The 25,170-nt window shown below is 40.1% G+C and overlaps 1 protein-coding gene across 2 annotated transcripts in view; it reads right to left on the reverse strand.

The window, feature by feature from the left end:
- Positions 1–25,170, reverse strand: part of DNAI2 (dynein axonemal intermediate chain 2) — a 33,368-nt gene continuing 8,198 nt past the window's right edge. The window contains exons 3-14 of one of the 2 annotated variants that reach the window (XM_075216833.1): positions 24,521–24,682; positions 22,200–22,321; positions 21,848–21,990; positions 21,488–21,601; positions 18,343–18,482; positions 17,283–17,405; positions 15,297–15,520; positions 14,530–14,665; positions 13,279–13,425; positions 5,968–6,204; positions 3,911–3,949; positions 1–382 (exon numbers count right to left, since the gene is read on the reverse strand). In XM_075216833.1, coding sequence (XP_075072934.1) covers positions 377–382; positions 3,911–3,949; positions 5,968–6,204; positions 13,279–13,425; positions 14,530–14,665; positions 15,297–15,520; positions 17,283–17,405; positions 18,343–18,482; positions 21,488–21,601; positions 21,848–21,990; positions 22,200–22,321; positions 24,521–24,682 — 1,593 coding nt within the window. In that variant the 3' untranslated portion in view covers positions 1–376. Of the gene's footprint in view, positions 383–3,910; positions 3,950–5,967; positions 6,205–13,278; positions 13,426–14,529; positions 14,666–15,296; positions 15,521–17,282; positions 17,406–18,342; positions 18,483–21,487; positions 21,602–21,847; positions 21,991–22,199; positions 22,322–23,748; positions 23,812–24,520; positions 24,683–25,170 lie in introns of those variants that run through there. The other variant, XM_075216834.1, reaches the window with a different exon arrangement.

The raw sequence follows: 25,170 nt of genomic DNA on the forward strand, positions 1-25,170 counted from the left end.
CCATGTCTGTAACACTTCACACACATCAACCAAAATGTCTGGGCTTGATGTCATTTACTGTAATATTCTATTATCTGATATGTATTCCTCTTTATGTACATATTGTCAGTCTTAGTGACAATCGTTTTAGAGTGTTGCCATTGTCAGACCATTCAGTATGCAGCTCTTTGTACAGCATTCCCTATTCACTTTTTAGAGTAAAAATATAAAATATTGATATAAAAAAAAAATACCATGTTGCAATAAATTATTTATTTCCATATTTAATTTACAAAAAAGACTATAACACATAATATTGTAACAATGGTATAAAGAGAGATACATTCTATTATTGCAGAAGCCTTTTGTGGTCCATTTGTAGCACCAATGAATGTGCTTAATCCTATATTAAAAAGAAAAAGAACATATTGAGAATGTTTGGTTAAGGAGGCGGAAACAGATGAACAAAAATGTCACATAAGCGGCAGGAGCCTTTAGTGCGGACAGACACATTAGACTAGCACCATAGGTATTTGGCAGAGCACACCTAGGACTTGATTTACTAAAGGGCGGTGTGATGAAACGGATAGTATTTGACTGTTTTTCCAGCTGTTTTAAAACCGCTGGATTTATTGAAGGCAAAACCATCATTAAAATGGCCAGAATGAACATTTTCAAAATCCACCACTTTACAGATCGCCATCCCAATTTTAACAATGATAAACATACAAACAGCCGGATTTACTAAGCTGGGGTTTGCAAAACCGCCATCAAATGGCCAAAACAAAAGAGGTGGTTGTGAGCGGCGGGACTGCTGAAATTGCTGCTGTTTGTGCTATCTGGCCATTCAGAACATAAGAGGGAGCAGAACTGACATATAAATTATGGGGGCAATCATTATTTATTAAGGGGCAAAATTAACTTATGATTAACTTATGGGGCAACTTATTTTTCATTATATTATGAGAACAATATCATTTCCCCCTGTAATTTATATGTCATTACTGTCTTATGTTCTGAATGGCAAGATAGTGCAAACATGCTGTTTGTACAAGCCAATCAGAAGCAGGTACAGAAAAACCTGTCTTTTTCCTGGCGGTTTTGTTGGCGGTTTTTGCCAAACCGCTGGCAGCTTTACTAAAACGCCGGTGGTTTATATGTTTTCAACCCACCACACATTGCCAGGCATTTTACATTGTAGCCTCAAACCACCCCCTATAGTAAATGCGGCGGTTTGCCATTCTAAACCGCAACCACACACGATTTTTAGTGAATTTAGCCCATAGTGGCAGTTTCTATATGATAACAATATATTGGTATTTAAAAGATAGCTATTATAGCCTCCAAAGCTTGTTTACCTATTTAAATATTGTCATTATGTCTTTTTGGTAAAAGCAAACAAAATTAAGTTATAGATATTGCACATTTTATATATATTGCACATTATATAGCTCCATCACAGTCCTTACCTGTCAGTGAAACTCAGATAAAGTAGCTGTGGAAATTTTTGCATCGCCACGTACCTTAATTACCTTCTATCCACTTTATTACTGTGAGTTTTTTTGGATTGTTCATGAATGCTTCTAACCGTTACACACTAGCGCATTTACTATAGGGTGGTTTGAGGGTGGGATATTAAATGGCTGGAGATGTGTGGCGGATGGAACACCCTAAACCGCTGCCAGTTTACTCAAATCAACCCTCAAAATTGCCAGAAAAAAGTTTTCTTATACCGGTTGTCCTTATTTAGAACATCACTAATTTATAAATTATAGGGACAATCATTATTTAATGATTAAGGGGAAAGATAAATGTATAATTAACTTCTGGGGGCAAATTTTATTTTCACTTTATTAAGGGGCCTATATTATTGCATTATATTATGGAGGTAATATAAATATATATATTATATTAACTGGGCAATACCATTTGATTGCTAATGGAGCTATAATTATTTATGGTGCACAAATGTAGCACTACATATTACCCCTATAATGATACAATAATATTGTCCCATTAATATAATGGGGGGAAAAATTGCACCCAGAAGTTAATTATACATTATTAATATTTTTAATTAATTGTGCCCCTTAATCAACAAATAATGATTGCACCCATAATTCATAAGTCAATAATGCCTAGGCTTACATTCTGAATGGCACTGTAGCTCAAACAGCATGTAATCTTGCCTCTCGCAACCACCTTCTTTTTTTTACTTTCTGGTGGTTGTCCTGGCGGTTTGTCAAACAGCATCTAATATCCCTGATGGTTTGTATTTTTACCATGTTGAAGGTCGGGATGGCGATTGTAAAGTAGTGCTTTTTAAACTGTGGTTTTTAGCTGTTTTATTAGCAGTTTGGCCTTAAGCAAATCCAGAAAAACTGCCAAAAACCGGCATTTAAGCCCTTTAATAAATCTATTTTAATTTAAAAAACAAATCAACGATTCATGCCGGGTTTAGCACATATTGTCCTCCCTCATTTCCTCTCTAGCTCCCCTCTGGAGCAACCCACACTTTTCCCCTGGTAAGTTATCACAGCAATTTAAGCACTGATTACAGGAATACATGTGGTCTTGGACCTGGCTGTTAATGAAACTTGGGCCTTAATGTCAGATCCTTTCCGTAAGTTTCAACCTTTTCATCTGCTTTTCTTTGAATAGTTCCATGTCCAACACTTTGCTATGTCCTTGCCCTCCCCTGACGCTCTTCGGTCCCTCACTTTCTTTGAGAACATGTGTTTACACTTCCCACTTATCAAGGGGATGACATCTGGAATCTATAATTGACTGATAGAGATCACCTTCGAGACGTCAGGTCGGCATGAGCGGGAATGGGAAAGAGACCTGGGATGGGACCCCCCCCGGGATGAGTCTTGTCTGGAGGAGGTCAGAGAGGGAATTGTCAGGAGCTCGATCTCTACACTAATTAAGGAGACAGCATACAAATTGTATTATAGGTGGTATTATACTCCAGACAAGTTATCTAGAATGTTTCCCACGGCCACTCCGAGCTGCTGGCGGGAATGTGGTCAGAGGGGTACGATGCTACATATATGGTGGTACCTTTCTGGACCATGGTTCTCGCACTTATAAACTCCATGTCTGAACAACAGGTCAATAAGGACCTTTGGTCGTTCCTTCTCTCTCGCCCCTTTCCTGAGGAGAGCTCCCCTTCTAACAAGCTTATCTCTCATATATTCGCAGTTGCTAAGTCCCTGATAGCCAAACATTGGAAAGACCCTAATCCTCCCTCCATGCAGGTGCTACAGAATTACATATGGCATATCGCAAACATGGAGAGTATTACATACTATCTACATGACAAATCACATAAATTCAACAAGGTTTGGGCCCCCCTGGTATTTATAAGAAAGCCGTAGCTGCATATCTTCCTCGACTCTCCCTTCCGCTATTAGCACATAGCCTTTGGGCCACCTCCGGATCCCACCATCGGTAGGAGCCTCGTTTATATTGGAAGATTGATTTCTAATTGCATAGGTTGATTGTCCCCGGACATGTTGCATATATTTTCATTAGTAATAGCATTGTTGAAATTTGGGCCTTCCCTACTCCCCCCCCCCCCCCTCTCTTCTCCCCCTTAACCTCCTCCCCCCCAGCCCTGATCCATCTCCCTCTCCCCCTCCGCCACTAGTATAAAACATAAAAATAAGAGGAGACATTTTGTTTACTCATATCCTTTTGATCAATAAAATGTTTGTATTTCTTGTGCTGTTTCCCCTTTAAATAATTTAAAACAACAAAAAAACAAAACAAAACAAAACAACCATTCTGGAATTACAGGACTTAGTAAATTAAAAATAGACTTTGACAGATTATTGCGCCCATAGTTTTCAAAATTAAAAATAAGAATGAATTCTGCCTTTGACTAAGCATAGACATTCATCTGATTTGATGTACATATGAAACTCACATCTGATTTCACATCTTTCTCCTCTGACACTTCTTTTTCCTGTAGAATATAGAAACATAATGTAAATATTTTAGCACTTCAAATTGTGCCTAGTTACCAATGTAGTAGGAGCAACTTTAATAGTAGATATCAAGTGGAAATCAGTATGTAGGCGCTATACAAAGTAGCTACGATTAGATGGTCCTCATATCTGGGTAGTAAAGGTTTCTTTTGTAACTAATAACCAAGTGTTTTGTCATACCCGTTGTGTGCTAGTTACCTCTGTTATCAGCTCTTTTCTGCAAAAGGTAGGTAAAAGTGACTGGCTGCAGTGCTTTTCTACTGGATTAGTGAGAGGAAGTCTGCTGTGTACTCTCTCCACAATCATAACTTTATGCTAAATATATTCAGCTCTGGTGAGCTGAAAAGTTTCCCTTTACAATGCAGCGCCGCTTGAAATTTAATCGCCGAACACGCGGGTGTTGAAGAACCTGCATGTTCATACATTTACCCCTAGATGTGCAGACATGCTATAGCAGCTATGGATTTGGTGCACTGTGAGAGACTAGAAGTAAAACTTATGAGTGCATTTGTAACTTGTAGCTCCACACTTCTTTATATGCTACTTGAGGACTGTTTTTTTTTTATCATTAACATCTATTTCTTCCACAATATACCAAGCCATATGTTATACAGTGAATGTAAGAAATGGGTCAGGTCACCATTACCCAGATTATGTAGGATAATGTCCAAATACAGTCATGGGCAAAAGTTTTGAGAATAATACAAATGTTATTATTCACAAAGTCTGCTGCTTCAGTTTTTATGATGGCAATTTGCATATACTCCAGAATGTCATGAAGAGCGATCAGATGAATTGCAATTTATTTCAAAATCCCTCTTTGCCATAACAATGAACTTTATCCCAAAAACAACATTTCCATTGCATTTCAGCCCTGCCACAACAGGACTAACATCTGGAAAAACCCTTGTCCGGTGAAGGAAAGGTGAGCTCTACCATCAGTCCTGTGTCATGCCAACAGTAAAGCATCCTGAGACCAGTCATGTGTGGGGTTGCTTCTCAGCCAAGGGAGTGGGCTCACTCACAATTTTGCCTAAGAACACAGCCATGAATAAAAAATGGTACCAAAATATCCTACAAAAGCAAATTCTCCCAACCATCCAAGAACAGTTTGGTGACGAATAATGCCTTTTCCAGCATGATGGAGCACCTTGCCATAAGGCAAAATTGATAACTAATTGGCTCGGGGATCTAAACATGGAAATTTTGGCCATGAAACTCCCCAGACCTTAATCCCATTGAGAACTTGTGGTCTCTGCTCAAGAGGTGGGTGGCAAACAAAAACCCACAAATTCTGACAAACTCCAAGCGTTGATTAGACAAGAATGGGCGGCCATCATGTGGCCCAGAAGTTGATTGACAGCATGCCAGGGTGAATTGCAGAGGTCTTCAAAAAGAAGGGTCAACACTGCAAATATTGACTCTTTGCATAAACTTAATGTAATTGTCAATAAAAGCCTTTGACACTTTTATGAAATGCTTGTAATGTTACATCAGTATACCATAGCAACATCTGACAAAAAGGTCTAAAAACACTGAAGCAGCAAACTTTGTGAAAACCAATACTTGTGTCATTCTCAAATCTTTTGCCCATGACTGTGCATTCTGTATTTTTAAGAAGATTTCCACACTACAAGCTCTGTGACAGAAACAAACCTTAGGACAGAGGAATGGCTTACAGTGGGTTTATTATTTTAACCGTGATGTTCTTAGTGGTGTTTTGTAACAATCAGAAACCCAGAGCCAAACAAGTATAAATAAAATCGTTCTACCAGAGACCTTAAACGGAATAGTCAAACCTTCTGCAACTAACGTGGTGTGAAATTGGTAACAAGGAATCCCGCTGAATGTATTTTATTCAGCAAGTGTGCCTGTATAATGTAACTATATAAATATAATATTTATAATGTAACTATGAATATCTTAGCTAATCTCTGGCTTTTATGCAGCAACACATCAACCTTAATGAAAGTGAAAAACCATTTGGTGATAATACCTCTTTTTCCTCTTCCTGCCGTTTCTTCTCCTCTTGCTCTTGTCGCTTGCGCTCAGACTCTATTATTTCAAAGAATTCTTTTTCAGCCTTGGTGATCAGCTCCTCTATGTTCTCCTCGGGCTGATCATCCTTGGCTTCCTCCTCCTTGCCTGGCTCAGCCTTGCTTCGTTCCTTCAGACGCATCTCTCGGTGCCTGGCCTCCAGGATCTTCTCTCGCTTCGTTTCACGCTCAAACATCTGAGTACCAATGGGAATAGTAAGACTGCGACGTTAGAACCTAACATGGCTTCACTGTAAGCTTTTGCAAGAATTTGATTTTTGTTAATAGATACTGATGGATGGATATTTTGTTTGAGTTCAGCTCACCTTTTTCTAGGTACAGTAACAAGTGGGCACTACACATAAAGTGGGGTAATGTGCAATAGCCACCTTAGTTTTAGAATGGCGGGCTGTTCCCCAGGAGTATGCAGGAGTTGGATCTATGTAACCATGAGTGTCTGCTTAATACATGTCCTACTCTATCCACAGTGTACACCCTTTCACACACGTAGCATACAACCAAGTTCTTAACACCACATGGAGATGACTTTTCTCTAGTTTGCTGGAGATGACTAAAGAGCAATTCACTGTCACAATAAGGTATTTTCGAAGATGGACCCGAGTGGTGTAGTACATGGAGTTTACCAAAGGCTGATTGGTCAGGAACTGGATATTTGGTACTACCCAAGTAGCCAGATGACTGCTGATGTCACTGGGGCCTATCAGCCTGGGAGGAAGATGACCACACATGCAGGATGATAGCGGATTTACGAACATGCCCAATAATGATCATATCAATAGGATAATTATTGGACATTTCTAAGAATATTTTGGCGCTACAAGTGCTGCAATATCACAGACTGTGTGGTCAGCATAGGAATCAGACTTTCAATTAATGTATAATTGCAGTGTTTTAAATATTTATTTATCGGTCTTTGTAACCATCTAACTCTCTTTTGTTCTTTAACCTGGGTGATAGTCCTGCAATTCATGTCCAAACGCAAATGACACGACTACCTATGTCTTGAGAGGTGGAATAGGGGACGGAAGGGGTGGACTATTTAGGTCCTGGGTTTCTCATAAGGACGCTTGGTTTCAGACGGTGTAAGTATCAACTACACCTATGTGTGCCACTAGCTAGCACAGAACATGTGTATTCAAGTAAGATAGACCATAAAAACGCATTGTATGTACAGAACACATTAAAAACATATTTTTATTAATGATTAAACTATTAAGAGTTTTTCATTTATTTATAACAAATATATTATTATGGGTCCTGATGTGACCTAACATTGTACATACACTTGTGCATATATTGTAGTCTGTTCTGTCTGTTTACGTACAGCAAGTAATGTTTAGGCAGAGCCTACACCCAGATCTAAACGGAAACCTATCTTGAGATACGCTTGAATTTGTATATGGTGGGAACTAATTGATCTTGTCTGTTAATAATTAGGGATGAGCGCACTCGGATTTATGAAATCCGAGCCCACCCGAACGTTGCGGATCCGAGTCGGATCCGAGACAGATCCGGGTATTGGCGCCAAATTCAAAAGTGAAACTGAGGCTCTGACTCATAATCCCGTTGTCGGATCTCGCGATACTCGGATCCTATAAATTCCCCGCTAGTCGCCGCCATCTTCACTCGGGCATTGATCAGGGTAGAGGGAGGGTGTGTTAGGTGGTCCTCTGTGCTGTTTAGTTCTGTGCTGTTTAGTTCTGTGCTGTTTAGTTCTGTGCTGTTTAGTTCTGTGCTGTTTAGTGCTGTGCTGTTTAGTGCTGTGCTGTGCTGTGTTCTGCAGTATCAGTCCAGTGGTGCTGTGTGCTGTGCTCTGTCCTTCTGAGGTCAGTGGTGCTGCTGGGTCCTGTGCTGTGTCCTGTTCAGTCCAGTGGTGCTGTGTCCTGTGCTCTGTGCTTCTAAGGGCATAGTTATTTCCCCATTATTCCCAAGTTTTTAAAAAATAAAAAAAAAGTAAAAAAAAATAAAAAATTTAAAAAAAAAAAAAAATATATAATAATTATAACCAAATTTGCAAAACCAATCCAGCAGTATAAGTCCATTGGTACTGCAATATTACCAAGTTCACACATTCTGCAGTATCAGTCCAGTGGTGCTGTGTCCTGTGCTCTGTCCTGCTGAGTTCCGTAGTGCTGCTGGGTCCTGTGCCGTGTCCTGTTCAGTCCAGTGGTGCTGTGTCCTGTGCTCTGTGCTTCTAAGGGCATAGTTATTTCCCCATTATTCCCAAGTTTTTAAAAAATAAAAAAAAAGTAAAAAAAAATAAAAAATTTAAAAAAAAAAAAAATATATAATAATTATAACCAAATTTGCAAAACCAATCCAGCAGTATAAGTCCATTGGTACTGCAATATTACCAAGTTCACACATTCTGCAGTATCAGTCCAGTGGTGCTGTGTCCTGTGCTCTGTCCTGCTGAGTTCCGTAGTGCTGCTGGGTCCTGTGCCGTGTCCTGTTCAGTCCAGTGGTGCTGTGTCCTGTGCTCTGTGCTTCTAAGGGCATAGTTTTTTCCCCACTATTCCCAAGTTTTTTAAAAATAAAAAAAAAGTAAAAAAAAATAAAAAATTAAAAAAAAAAAAAAAATATATAATAATTATAACCAAATTTGCAAAACCAATCCAGCAGTATAAGTCCATTGGTACTGCAATATTACCAAGTTCACACATTCTGCAGTATCTTGTGCTACATATAATGGAGACCAAAAATTTGGAGGATAAAGTAGGGAAAGATCAAGACCCACTTCCTCCTAATGCTGAAGCTGCTGCCACTAGTCATGACATAGACGATGAAATGCCATCAACGTCGTCTTCCAAGCCCGATGCCCAATCTCGTAGTACCGGGCATGTAAAATCCAAAAAGCCCAAGTTAAGAAAAAGTAGCAAAAAGAGAAACTTTAAATCATCTGAGGAGAAACGTAAAGTTGCCAATATGCCATTTACGACACGGAGTGGCAAGGAACGGCTTAGGCCCTGGCCCGTGTTCATGACTAGTGGTTCAGCTTCACCCACGGATCTTAGCCCTCCTCCTCCTCCCCCCCCCTACAAAAAATTGAAGAGAGTTATGCTGTCAGCAACAAAACAGCAAACAACTGTGCCTTCTAAAGAGAAATTATCACAAATCCCCAAGGCGAGTCCAAGGGTGTTGGTGGTTGTCAAGCCTGACCTTCCCATCACTGTACGGGAAGAGGTGGCTCGGGAGGAGGCTATTGATGATGTAGCTGGCGCTGTGGAGGAACTTGATGATGAGGATGGTGATGTGGTTATTGTAAATGAGGCACCAGGGGGGGAAACAGCTGATGTCCATGGGATGAAAAAGCCCATCGTCATGCCTGGTCAGAAGACCAAAAAATGCACCTCTTCGGTCTGGAGTTATTTTTATCCAAATCCAGACAACCAATGTATGGCCATATGTAGCTTATGTAAAGCTCAAATAAGCAGGGGTAAGGATCTTGCCCACCTAGGAACATCCTCCCTTATACGTCACCTGAATAACCTTCATAGTTCAGTGGTTAGTTCAGGAACTGGGGCTAGGACCCTCATCGGTACAGGGACACCTAAATCCCGTGGTCCAGTTGGATACACACCAGCAACACCCTCCTCGTCAACTTCCTCCACAATCTCCATCAGATTCAGTCCTGCAGCCCAAGTCAGCAGCCAGACTGAGTCCTCCTCAATACGGGATTCATCCGAGGAATCCTGCAGCGGTACGCCTACTACTGCCACTGCTGCTGTTGCTGCTGTTAGTCGGTCATCTTCCCAGAGGGGAAGTCGTAAGACCGCTAAGTCTTTCACAAAACAATTGACCGTCCAACAGTCGTTTGCCATGACCACAAAATACGATAGTAGTCACCCTATTGCAAAGCGTATAACTGCGGCTGTAACTGCAATGTTGGTGTTAGACGTGCGCCCGGTGTCCGCCATCAGTGGAGTGGGATTTAGAGGGTTGATGGAGGTATTGTGGCCCCGGCACCAAATTTACTACCGGGGCAACTCCACTGTGCAGTCCATATTTTGGTGTATCAGATATTAAACAACGGTGACAGTTGATGCCCAATTTTTTAATTATATTGTGGCCTCGGTACCAAATTGTGTACCGGGGCCACCACACTACGCAGTCCAGATACTTGTTTGGTGGAATTCAGACCAGTTGAGGGTTTTATTATTATTATATTGTGTGGACCACTCTATCTATACCACACTACAACTCTATATACCACTCTATTTCATACTTTAATTCTATTTCATACTTTAATTCTATTTCATACTTTAATTCTATTACTAATTAATTACCATAAAGAGGAACAAAATAAACCAATTTTACCAAAAGTATAATATGACTTAGACTTACAAACACTACACTTGAAAGATCGTGCCTTTAAATGAAAAAGTCAGTCTTCATTGCACGACTATGTGCAACAGGGACAGTTTTTTGGGTTTACAAAGTCAAACAATAACACTTTGACCCTGTCTGTCTGGGATCTCAATGACGAATTGTCTGTACCATGTTTGGAGGAGGTATTGTGGCCCCGGTATCAAATTGGGTACCGGGGCCACCCCACTATGCAGTCCAGATACTTGTTTGGTGGAATTCAGACACGTGGAGGGTTTTTTAATTATATTGTGGCCTCGGTACCAAATTGTGTACCGGGGCCACCACACTACGCAGTCAAGATAGATAGATGCGTATTGCGTATCATAGATAAAGTACATTCAGTGGTGTGGGGCAAATTGAAAAATATTCAAAATGCACTGACATTATCAAAAACAAGAGGTTGTCACACGCTAAAACTCCAACATGTATATGATGGAGAGGATGGAGGAGCAGCCGTATGTGTAGTGTAATGCAGATCTGTTGAAGGTTTTTTATATATTTTATTGTGGTGCCCAGTGCCCACTCCTCTACGCAGTCCAGGTACAATTATTGGTGCGAATCATAAAAGTTCAGGGTTTTTAAGATATTGTGGTGACCCACTCCTCTACGCAGTCCAGGTACAATTATTGGTGCGATTCATAAAAGTTCAGGGTTTTTAATTTATATTGTGGTGACCCACTCCTCTACGCAGTCCAGGTACAATTATTGGTGTGAATCATAAAAGTTCAGGGTTTTTAATATATTGTGGTGACCCACTCCTCTACGCAGTCCAGGTACAATTATTGGTGCGCATCATAAAAGTTCAGGGTTTTTAAGATATTGTGGTGACCCACTCCTCTACGCAGTCCAGGTACAATTATTGGTGCGAATCATAAAAGTTCAGGGTTTTTAAGATATTGTGGTGACCCACTCCTCTACGCAGTCCAGGTACAATTATTGGTGCGAATCATAAAAGTTCAGGGATTTTAAGATATTGTGGTGACCCACTCCTCTACGCAGTCCAGGTACAATTATTGGTGCGAATCATAAAAGTTCAGGGTTTTTAATATATTGTGGTGACCCACTCCTCTACGCAGTCCAGGTACAATTATTGGTGCGATTCATAAAAGTTCAGGGTTTTTAATTTATATTGTGGTGACCCACTCCTCTACGCAGTCCAGGTACAATTATTGGTGCGAATCATAAAAGTTCAGGGTTTTTAATATATTGTGGTGACCCACTCCTCTACGCAGTCCAGGTACATTTATTGGTGCGATTCATAAAAGTTCGGGGTTTTTAAGATATTGTGGTGACCCACTCCTCTACGCAGTCCAGGTACATTTATTGGTGCGAATCATAAAAGTTCAGGGTTTTTAATATATATTGTGGTGACCCACTCCTCTACGCAGTCCAGAAAGATACCTTGTTGCAACGTTTTGGACTAATAACTATATTGTGAGGTGTTCAGAATACACTGTAAATTAGTGGAAATGCTTGTTATTGAATGTTATTGAGGTTAATAATAGCCTAGGAGTGAAAATAAGCCCAAAAACTTGATTTTTAAACTTTTTATGTTTTTTTCAAAAAAAATCCGAATCCAATACCTTAAATCCGAACCGAGACCTTTCGTCAAGTGTTTTGCGAGACAAATCCGAACCTCAAAAATAACGAAAATCCGGATCCAAAACACAAAACACGAGACCTCAAAAGTCGCCGGTGCACATCCCTATTAATAATACACTCCTGCATGTGAAAAACTGCTGCTATTTAGGCCTACTTCATAAATGTAAATCATACATTTTACAAAACGACATTTGTCTTGTACTTCTCCTGTAAAAGCTGAAGGGCAAAACTTCAAATATAAAATAATTCTCACAGTATGTAAAAGTTATAAAGTATACATTACTTCACATAGGGGCTGATGCTGATTTGGGCGTACGTCCTATCCTTAGCACCTCTGAAGCTGATAGGGGCTTTTTTCACTGATCGTACATATATTATATGAGGATGTGGGTATATATTCGTTTTCATTTTTATCGTACATGAGAAGGAAAATTATACTATTTTATATAGAGCGTTTTTTGTCTTTAAATCAAACCGAATAGCAAATGCATTTTCTGCTATCAAATGTTAAACTTTTCTTGTTAGTTTTTGGAACGTATTTTCTTTCTCTACTTACCATGAGCCCCGTAGTGATTAGGTATACAGTACAGGGAATAAGAAGGTTTAAGGCAGACTTTTCAAATACAATTGACACAGGGAACAAATTGGGGAAAAAAATAATTGAAGGCTCCCAATTGGAACAAAAAATGACTTAATTCTTGATTTCATTACATGACACAAAAAATATTTATTACACCATTTAAAAAACCACTGTCAAATTTTAACCCAAATTTAAGCACTAGAAAAGGAAGTGTCGTACAGCAGTTTTTAAAGGGTACACACCACAGGGGCGGGATTGAACACAAAACAGAGGTTGAAGGCAACAAATTAGGAAAAAGCAGGTCACATGTTGCTCACAAAACACCAGTTTGATATGTCTGGTATAAGGCACACAATAATAGGGCAGGTTACCTGCCTGTTGGTCTGCGTTCTGTATGAAAGGTGTAGAGGGGGGGTGGGGGGGGATTGTAGGATACGGAGCTCTTGGAGGTTACAGATGTGGGGTGCGACACAGGACTAATGTTTAATATGTTACATAGGTGTGTTAAGCTGTGTTGACTGGTTACAAACATATATAAGAATATTGTTTCATGGACAATGGAGAAGTAAATATAAGATGTATTACTAATCTATATGTATAAAACCATATAACAATGGGAGTCTTGCACAAAGCAGACATGTGGGACAAGTGGTACATATCGCTGTGATTTATATTACAGATAAGCTGCTCAGGGACTTACAGCAGTTGCCAGGTTCTTCTCATTTCTCTGCATTGTGCACAATCCAGGCGACAGCTCCAACAGTGTTGTCAGCCCCATTTTAGAGCCGCAGGCTACAAACCTTCCATTATCCTGCAAGCGGAGGCTGTAGAGAGGATCATCACACACCTACACATGGGAAATACAATATATAATCACTGTTTGCTTCATATCAAGAGCAGCAATCGGTGTAACTAGAGATCATGGGCCAACATCTCACATATAGGGTAGAAAGATACATTACTGTTTTAGATATTCTAACAAAAAAAAAGCGAAAATAAAACAGAATGAATAAAATAAAATAAAACACAAAGTGTTTATATAGAATAAAACAAAGTGGCTGTATCACTATTGTTTAATGTTCTCTTGTCTAATGTAAATACTAAGGGAGGAATACATAAATATATTCTTCTGCTAGTAAGTCGTCTTGCAGTGCTCCACATTCAGTAGAGTTTCCTTTGTTTATGCTTTCACCCATAATCCATGTATCCACTTCTGGAGCCCTCCTGTTAATCATATTAACAGAGATAACCCCTGTACAATACAATAGCTTGGTGGCATGGTCAAGTAGCAAAGGATATGTGTGATGTAATGTGTGACATGACCAGATCCAGAAAGGAACAAAAACATAACAAAAACCAGGAAAAGCTGTGGTAGATACAACCTTTCATTTTACCCACAGACTGCATAGAGGGAAAACATAAAACTGTGTCTAGCGCATACGTCGCTTTATGGTTAGAACAGAAATTATTTAGTGTGTAATAAAACTTCTCTCGTTTGGGATCATCTGACATTGGGTGGACTATTCCACAGAAGTCTGTGGCTTATTGGTTAGCACTTCTGCCTCACAGCACTGGGGTCATGAGTTTGATCCATGGCCTTATCTCTATGGATTTTGTATTTTCGCCACGTGTTTGTGTGGATTTACTCTGGGTGCTCCGGTTTCCTCCCACACTCCAAAAACATACTGGTAGGTTAATTGGCTGCTATCAAATTGACTATAGTCTCTCTTGGTCTGTGTGTGTGTATGTTAGGGAATTTATACTGTAAGCTCCAATGGGACAGGGACTGATGTGAGCAAGTTCTCTGCACAGTACTGCGGAATTAGTGGTACTATATAAATAGCTGATTATGATTTACCACAAGATAGTTACTGTGAGATGAACGTGAACCGTTCGTGTAAAAAAAAATATCTATTCCTCCCACCCATCTCCCATGGACCTTAGTACTGACTTTTAGACTCAGAGTGGGGTTGTTCTGTTTGAATAAATAGTCCCAAACATCCAGGGTCCCATCCATTTTGGTGGTCAAGAACACCGATGGTCGTACTGGACTCCAGGCAGCATCTGTTAAGTAACTCATGTGATATCTAAATGTAGAAGAAAGGAAATCTGCTGGGTATACTACAGAATACAATGGTTATACCGTAAGCCGATCATCAGTAAAATTAAAGCACCACTTTACCAATATTCATTATTAACCTACATAGTAAATCCCTAACCAGCATCATGGTTGAGTCACTAGTGTCAATTATATATTAATGAGGAGAGGTTACAGAACACCTGTTTATATACAGTGGGGGCAGCCTATTATTTTACCAGAAACGTTCGCCTGGTGAATGGCGCTCATGAAGTGCCCCACTTGTTACTGGTGAATTGCAAGGCTACAGTGTATAAATACTGCTTCATGCCACGGTGATTAATGGAATATTATCATTGAATCATGAGATATGCGGGCAGTCTATCCACTAATATATACATATAACTGAAGTATATGTAATGCACTGAAGAGGACAACACAAATATACCAGCATGGACCAGGAACTTCAGTTGCATGGACAATTATATATTGTTTTCCCAAATAACTGAGACAGCATCAATTTGCTCTGTGATGTGGGACTGTTATGAGCATCAGAGAAGATATTCTATCATACAGGCGCACAGGTTTTTCCACTATAACTAACACTCTCACTATTACAGTATCAATGACCAGCAGCTTACTTTGTCCACATGATAGAGGATTCCCGGGAGTCTTCCGACCAGATCCGGGCTGTCCAATCACCAACTGTGAGAAAATTTTTGGGAAAAAAGGGATTTCTCTGCACAGCATATATAGGCCCATGATGACTACTGTAAGTGCACACAATCTTTTCAGCTGGTGTCTTGGCTTTTCGGTTGCAGGATATCACCGTGCCCTGTTCTGTTCCCACCATAAACTTGGTTGGCTAAAGGAAAGGATAGAAGAGTTGTAGCACGTTGTGTAATAGGAGGACTATTGTGTTCCATGCATCTAGATAACAGATATTGATAGAATACCAAAGCCATACAAAGCTAGCCACAAACAGGCTAATCCAGCCGCTGGGCCAGAGCAGCCATCCGGCAGGATCTCTATTTGATTCATGCACAGAAGTTCTAAAAGGATATGATCTGAACATTTGTCACTCAGATACCTGCACTTACAGGCTGCACTCACAGGCTGCACTCACAGGCTGCACTCACAGGCTGCACTCACAGGCGTGCCCAATAATGATCTGATCTTATTTCAAGCAGATCATTCTTGGGCATCTCACTCATTCCTTACCCCAAACTGGACAACAAACCTGCTGTTTACATGAGGTTCACCTTATATGTAGATGTGTTTTGCACCAACTGTTCCTGTTGTGCACTGAATGCCCAGTCTTAGTGATGCCATGCTACACATTGGGTGCCATGCTTTTTCAGTATGTATGGATATACAGACCAGGTTAAAATGGAAAGGTGTTTCTTGCCAACAGCATAACACTACAGTGACATCTTGCATCTTTAAATCTATAAAGTCATCAATAATCAGAAATGCCTATAAAAGAGTGTATGCTGAAAAGGCAAATGGCTTCTGCAAGGCATCAAAACTGATATGCAGCGGCCAAGTTAATTTTAAAACAGATTCACATTATTACTGTCACTTTTCAAATTGTTATATCTATCTATGACCAGGGACAGCACTTCCACTAGGCGACCTAAGTCCTTGCTCACCGCAGTTTAGGGATCGCCTAAATCGCTGAATATGTGGTGTAAAAAGATTTTGTCGTTCCTCTCTCTTGTAGTGCTGATGTGTAGAGGAGGCAGATGTCAGGCTCCGTGGTCATGTGATTATAGACATCACACTGTTCTCCTTAGTGATGGGCTGGGTTATGACAGTGTGCGGTGATGCCACAGTGCAGCACCAGGCTTCTAGTCACTGACAATTAGGAGCTGTATAATCACATCACCACAGAGCCTGACATCCCGTCTGCTCTACAAGCAAATAAAGGGCAGGGGAAAAGTGAAGGTGTTAAATTACTGAGGAGGCTGAGAGTGAGGAAAATGAATGGGGCTGTGGTTGATAAATATATTAAGGAGGGAGGATGATATGGGAAGAATTACAAGGTAGTGTGGTGGGAAATTAATGACAAGGGAAAGGGCCACACACATACATATACCAATTCTCCTGTGCAGTCTGCAGGGACAGTCTGGAGATATGTCCTGCTTCATTCTACTCTGCAAAGCAAAGCAGCATTCAGAGGGAGCCACACACACATAACATTGCTTCAAGCGGAATTTCAGGGTTAAACTGATGGGGATAGAGTTGGATGGCGGGCCACAATTACATGTCATGGCCCCACCCCCTTCAGCAGCTTAGTGAGGTGGCATGGGCTACAGCTTTGCCAAGGGTCGGTATTACCCAGGGAAGGGCTGACATATTTTAGCCAGTTTTAGCCAGGGGAGGAAGATGACTCCAGCAGTCTATTAGGAACATTTTAAAGGGAAAACAATGCAGGAGGTCCAGTGACCCAGCCCAAGGTACAAACTATGGAACCGGCCCGGGGCAGATGCAGCCCTGCCCCCAACCCAGCCTGCCCTGCTATTACCCCAACACTAACACTGCTGGTGACTCTCATGCAGTGATAACATGTTGTTGTGACCACTTTGAATAGGGCATAATACATTGGTAAAATAAAACACACTCACTATAGTCGGCTCAAACTCCAAAGAGATGCCTCCCAAAGCCAAATCAAGGTTTCCTTTTTTTGTGATATCCAGAACTAATTTTTCTGTCGGTTCACTCATTTTTCGGATGTCCCACCACAAGACCTGTAGGTAAAATTCACAAATCTTGTAATGACGCAAGATGCCCCCCATACAATTTCTTCTGACAATCCCTATTATTAGAAGAGATCTTACAATTATTGACACATATGTGGTGAAAAGAAATCATAATAGAAAAATCTTAATGAAAAGATCCATTCAGAAATATGATGCCCAATATACAATTGTATCTATGTGTGTGAGGATGAGCGATCCTAATTAAACGATCTCTTAATATATAAAATTTAGATAATTCTGTATGTGCACAAAATGTTCTGTGAAAAGTTTGTTTGTGAAAACATATTGGAGTACAATTTATAAGATAGCTGCTTGAATGGACAGTGTCAGTGTAATAACTGGGACATACAATTTCTGGCTGATACATTTATTATTCTGGGACCATTAAGACCTTTCTTTCCATACACATCATGCTTCTTGTCAGTAAGCCCCTAGTAAATGAAGCTTTAGGGAGTCCTGTTGAGCATAAAATGGCTAACAAGAGAGGTGGCTGTTGAAGTTTAATAATTGGATGAAGGCGGTAATTAATAATTTCTGTTTACTACATTCAGTTCTGATGCTATTAATCCGCAGCATAATTATTATTGGAACATTTAAATATGTTTAACATATTTTCTATCTTTTAATATAAAATATAAAGTGGTGAAGAGGCTTTTTAAGGTTTCCAACATATTAATTATATCGAGTTTGGTATCATTCTGTTGGCAATTGCATGAGATCGTTTCCTGTATTATTTATGTAGCATTTGCAAATAACATCACAAATAATTTTCTACACCAAATAGCAACTCCAGAGATAAATCTCTAAACATTAAAAGTTGTATTAAAACTGGATAAAATTAATTGTCCTCTAACTGGCTAGTTTTGAATTATGTTAGACATTTTAGACACTTTTTTGCACCACTACAAATAAGTCTTGTAGTCACCTGACCATCTGTGGAAGTCGAGAAACACTCGGTGCCAGTTTTTGATTGAAGCCATATAACCTTGTAAACAGGATCACGGTGGCTATGTTCAATGACAGACAGTTCCACTGGCTGTCCCCCTTTACGGGTGTCCCAGTATGCTAAAAAAGGAGAACAAGACAAGGTGTTTGTGCAAACATTCAGTATGGAGAAAGTGTAACCAAGTCTAAAGTGAGATATAAGATATATTTGGATTAAACTGAATTGGACAGATTCATCTGAAAATAATAGAAACAAATATTTAGGATATATTAACAGTAAAGGCCAGATGTGGACCAATACGGCTATAGAGAATTGCGATGGCTAAACTGGGGAGCAGAGCCTAATGGGAACCCCCAATATTCTCCAGGGACTACTGCAAGGGAGTGACGGACACCACCAAAGTGAACCTACAGGGTACAGTCCTGCAGGTTAGTCAGCTGATGAATAACAAGAGGATGGTCAGAAAGAGGCCAAAGTTGGGGATGGCAACTGTGGGCATTACAAATAAAAGTTAGGAGTGCCTAGCATCTCCTCTCAGCGACAATGTACTTGTGAATATATATATTACCGTATGTTGTACTATGTGTTGCATCACTTGTTCTTAAATATTGACAGTTGAGTTCCTTAGATGCCGTTAGACTATTAAGTAGGTCTCCTAAAAGAGCTATTGTCATCTGGGTTTATCAGGGCACACAGTCACCCAGGGGTACCCTAAGAAGTTGCACCAACCACTGGCTAAAGACTCTGCAGGACTACTTCCACCATCAGCAGCCCATGTTGTGCCGCTGAGCTGTAGACCACTATCACTCAAAAAGACAATGTTAAACTAACTTAACTTTTACTACTCAGTTTACTAATAGGTGCCCACGGTTCTTAACAGAGCTTAATTAGAATTCCCGTAGCGGTACCTAGAGCTCTCTATAACAGTGCTGACTAAGAGAGGACTATGTGGTGAGCAATGCTGTTTAGGAGATGACTATCTACCTATCAGCAACATTTAATAGAGGATATATTTAGCAGAACGGATTAAAAGAGAACTATCTATCTAGCAGTACTGTTTAGGAGAGGACAATCTATCTAGCCGTTCTGTTTAGGAGAGGACAATCTATCTAGCAGTACTGTTTAGGAGAGGACTATATCTAGCAGCACTTTTTAGGAGAGGATTATCTATCTAACAGCACTGTTTAGGAGAGGACTTTCTGTCTAGCAGCACTGTTTAGGAGAGGACTTTCTGCCTAGCAGCACTGTTTAGGAGAGGACTTTCTGTCTAGCAGCACTGTTTAGGAGAGGACTTTCTGTCTAGCAGCACTGTTTAGGAGAGGACTATCAGTCTAGCAGCACTGTTTAGGAGAGGACTATCTGTTTAGCAGCACTGTTTAGGAGAGGACTATCTATCTAGCAGCACTGTTTAGGAGAGGACTATCTATCTAGCAGCACTGTTTAGGAGAGGACTATCTATCTAGCAGCACTGTTTAGGAGAGGACTATCTATCTAGCAGCACTGTTTAGGAGAGGACTATCTATCTAGCAGCACTGTTTAGGAGAGGACTTTCTGTCTAGCAGCACTTTTTAGGAGAGGACTATCTGTCTAGCAGCACTGTTTAGGAGAGGACTTTCTGTCTAGCAGCACTGTTTAGGAGAGGACTTTCTGTCTAGCAGCACTGTTTAGGAGAGGACTATCAGTCTAGCAGCACTGTTTAGGAGAGGACTATCAGTCTAGCAGCACTGTTTAGGAGAGGACTATCTGTCTAGCAGCACTGTTTAGGAGAGGACTATCTATCTAGCAGCACTGTTTAGGAGAGGACTATCTATCTAGCAGCACTGTTTAGGAGAGGACTATCTATCTAATAGTACTGTTTAGGAGAGGACTATTTATCTAGCAGTACTGTTTAGGAGAGGACTATCTATCTAGCAGTACTGTTTAGGAGAGGACTATCTATCTAGCAGTACTCTTTAGGAGAGGACTATCTATCTAGCAGTACTCTTTAGGAGAGGACTATCTATCTAGCAGTACTCTTTAGGAGAGGACTATCTATCTAGCAGTACTCTTTAGGAGAGGACTATCTATCTAGCAGTACTCTTTAGGAGAGGACTATCTATCTAGCAGTACTCTTTAGGAGAGGACTATCTATCTAGCAGTACTCTTTAGGAGAGGACTATCTATCTAGCAGTACTCTTTAGGAGAGGATTATCTATCTAGCAGTACTCTTTAGGAGATGATTAGCTATCCATCAATGCTGTTTAAGACAGGAAGTGTAATCTCTTTGGTGACCAATGACTCACAACTGGAAACTTAATGTAAGAGAGGAAAGAGGACAGAAATGTTACTTAAATAAAATTATTTCAGTTTTTCCCCAGAGGAGAGACAAATCTCGCACTAATGATTCAACAATGTTTTATCACTGGATTTAATTACACTGTGGAAATCATTTCCTAATTAACAATAAAAACAGACATGACATGGAAACACAGTGCTGTGAAACTAAGTCAGTATTCTTTCATATTCTTTTAAAAACATATATTATTAGGACATAATATTGAAAGGCTTTCCCTGCTAATCCAAACAATGTACATTTCTGATAGTGTGCAGCTTGCAGCAGTCGCTGTTGCTCTCTCTGATTCAGAGTGGAACTTACGCCAACTTGTGTAGTGTAAACTGCATAAATTCACACTGCGCATACCCAAAAAGAGAACATACGCATATGCACCAATGCAGACTTGCACAAATCTGGCACCGGGTGTGGGGATGATGATGACTTGCCATAAGCCAGGCACATATGCTGCCAATGCAGAAACGGAGCATCTTGAGATCTGTACGGATCTGCATATGGGTGAAAATACACTATTTTTGTGTGTGCTTTTTTTTTTTTTTTTTAAAGAGTAATTTTTGCACATTTTGCAACCAACTCTGTATCAGCCCTGTATCAGTTTTTTCAATACTCCAAGGAGAAAAAAAATAGTATTTAAACAGACAGTAACAACAACAGTAACTACTGCACACTGAAGAAGAACTAGAAAAAACAAAACAACAAAACTATCTCTAGAGGTCTACAGATTTTGCAGACTAAAGAGGGTTATTGGGTCATGGAGTAATCTCCCCGAGAGATGACCTCCCCCTTCCTTACTGATCTGTCCATTGTAGCACCCTCCAACCAGGATGTGGGAGTCTTTGGGGTTGTATTCCAAGCTGACAAGTGGGGACACAGGTTTCAGGGTCAGTTCTGGCTTGTTTGGGTTTTCTAAGTAAGAGAGAGAGAGAGAGGTTGAAATAAATGTTAAACATGTTTTCAGAGTCGGTACCTAATTTTACAGCACAATTATGCAAGCTCAGAAATGTCTGCAATAAACATGGCAATGTCTGCCACTGGCTGCACTCGCTATATTATAGTGTTAACATGCAAACAAAGACACTTTAAACACAATGCCGTCTACCTCTACAGTGTATTTACTCATAATTCATATTACTTAAAAACCATCATCATCACCAATATCCCAGATATAGGAGTCGTAGCTCATGTCTTTGGGGGCACGCTGGAACTGGAGGCAGGAATATGCGACGGCGAGCTTTCTGCTGCCATCTGGGTGCCAGGAGAGATGTGTAGCCGTGCGCTTGATTTCATTGGGGTCTCTGTTAGAATAACAATGTCATGTTACAAGGTGCTAAGGGGTGTCTTACTAAATATATCGATTTGCACTCTAAGCTTATTCGCTACATACAAAGTTATCTGAGAAATGGTTGAAAGGCTGATCTGGGTGCTAATGTCATACACTGCACTCAAGAATTACCATTACTGTTAACACAAGCTGCTCATAATCTGTCTGTGTTATGTATTGTACCTGAATACATTAATGGTCTTTGCAGAAGGAGCTTCATCCATCCCCTCCAGCTCCTCCTCTTCTTCAAAGTACTCCTCGTAAATATTGATGGCGTTGTTTTGTTTGATGCAGTGCTCCATCACCTTGTATGACAAGACAACAGTTTGCAATCAGTTAATGTGTAACCATTGTGGTCTGCTCTACCTCTTGCTGCACTTTGTGGTTTGAAGACAGAAGATCAGACTGAAATCCATAAGTGAACAGACTTCCTGCTATGTCAGCTGCTATAAATCTAACATTAGTGTCATCGGATACCTAGAAGACACCTATTAGAATCTTAAATGGGATGAAATGGGCTTGTGTCTACTCTTAATCTGCTCGGCCTTCTTAAAGGACTAATAAACCTAAAATGCAAGTTGCTTTCTATAAAATAGTTAATCATAATTCCTTTATTAATGTTCAAAGGTGATCTAATGTTAAATACAACGTTTTAATTTCCAGTACAAGCAGAGATCCTAACTTCTACTCCAAGTGGCCTTCTTCAGTTAGGTCCATTACTAACTACAGTGATAACTTTACATATATCACTAAATCACACACACATTACAGTATTCCTAATACCAGATACAGTGATACCGTTACATGTACCACTAAAACACACACATTACAGTATGCCCAATACCAGCTACAGTGATTCAACTAAATCACACACATTACAGTATGCCCAATACCAGCTACAGTGATACAACTAAATCACACACACACACATTACAGTATGCCCAATACCAGCTACAGTGATTCAACTAAATCACACACATTACAGTATGCCCAATACCAGCTACAGTGATACAACTAAATCACACACATTAGAGTATGCCCAATACCAGCTACAGTGATACCACTAAATCACACACATTACAGTATGCCCAATACCAGCTACAGTGATACCACTAAATCACACACATTACAGTATGCCCAATACCAGCTACAGTGATACCACTAAATCACACACATTACAGTATGCCCAATACCAGCTACAGTGATACCACTAAATCACACACATTACAGTATGCCCAATACCAGCTACAGTGATACAACTAAATCACACACATTACAGTATGCCCAATACCAGCTACAGTGATACCACTAAATCACACACATTACAGTATGCCCAATACCAGCTACAGTGATACCACTAAATCACACACATTACAATACCAGCTACAGTGATACACTTACATGCCCACAGTCTAAATTCTTCTCTGCAAAGGGAACTATGCCATAAAACATACATAACACTTTGGCTAAGCTGCTCCCCCCCACCCTCGTGTACACATCAAAATACACCCTCAGCTACCAAACTGTTATGCAAAAGGCAAAGACTAATCCAGTTTTGCTACTTAACAAACTTTTCAGGAGCTTGGTACAATTAAATATATTTGTGAGATGTCTGTGATTATGGGGAAGCAGTTTTTCTAAGAACACCAGATTTCCTGTCTGTAAGTCTACAGAAGAATATAGCACATAGGTACACACATCCTAAAACAAAAATATAACAAAAGGCAACTACCTTACACTCAGGTACAGCTACAGGATTGTATACAATTTCACTGCCCTAAGCTCACACCTCCCAACATTTGGATAGGCTGCCTTGGGACAGGGGGTATGGCTATGGTACAATATGGGTGTGTCCACACAGCGGGGAGTGCTTAGTGCTTGTGAAGAGCTAGACTGCCTGTTCTCTCATCCCCTCCCTTCTAAAACCTTTATTGCCATAGAGAAGCAGTACTGAACAGGCAATACCTCCCTAATTTTCAACCAATAGGGACACAGCTGTCCCCATCGGGATGGCCCTCAATTCAGGAAAGCTGGGAGGTATATAAATGGTACCTAAGTTTCTGTGATATGAGAATACAGCCTATAAATTCACTAGGAACCAGTAACATCAGTGGATGGCCAAGTGATACTTCTGGTTGTTAGTCTATTGATAGGCCAGATTTTCATGAAAATTGGTTCTGCACACCCTCCACTGAGTGTTGGCAATAGGTGCACTTTAAGTGTTAGGTCATTGTACGGGAAATTTTACATGTGTGCTACATCATGTATTTCCATACAGCTTCAACTTTCATTTTTTGCTCAGTGGCCCTTTAGATAGATACAAGAAGTGTCAGACAATTTATATAATTTAATATATATATTATTTCCAGGAGACCTCACTGAGTAAAGTAGCATGTAGCGAGGTGTTCAGTAGTGTATTGTGAAGTATGACAAATGAATTAAAATATCTCCAGAGCTGAGAAAATGCAAATTTAGTGAAGCATTGACCACTATAAAATCCTTACACCGCCCAGCTGAGTGATTGTGGTGATATAATGGTCATCCTTTTCCACTTTCTTCCGGTAACGGGTGGTTTGTTCCATTTCTTGCGGGTTAATGTCTTTAGGCCATCCACCTTCCACATGGTTCACACCTCGAGCTTCCATTTCAAACCTTTCTGTGTTAACCTACAGAGATGTAACAACATAACATTATTGGAGACCCTTTATTACACCCAGGCCGGTATTGAGCACTAAAGTTACCTACACACAGTGGAATAAGTCATTTTGATGACTGGACCAATGAAGAGGAAAGGGCCATTTACCCCTCCACACACAACAAAGAACACCCCTAAAAATGGAGGCACAGCGCTTTACAGTCGAATGGGGAAAACAAAATAGTAAGACATGACATAACATTACAAAGTATAACATGACATAATGTAAAATGACAAATTATGAATATAAAATGACATAATATGACGTGACATAATATAACATGATGTAATAGGAAAGACCTAATAAGAAATGGAGGGGAGTGGGGGGGACACAGGAGAATGGAGAGCTTACAGTCTAAAAGGAGGGTGAGCTTGAAACAAGAGAGGGTGACATGAAGAGAAGAGGTGGATGAGGGATGGGGAGAAGATTAGACGTTAGATTAGTAAGCTTTAATGAAA

This window comes from Mixophyes fleayi, chromosome 6 (assembly GCF_038048845.1).
Source record: "Mixophyes fleayi isolate aMixFle1 chromosome 6, aMixFle1.hap1, whole genome shotgun sequence".
NCBI lineage: Eukaryota > Metazoa > Chordata > Amphibia > Anura > Limnodynastidae > Mixophyes > Mixophyes fleayi.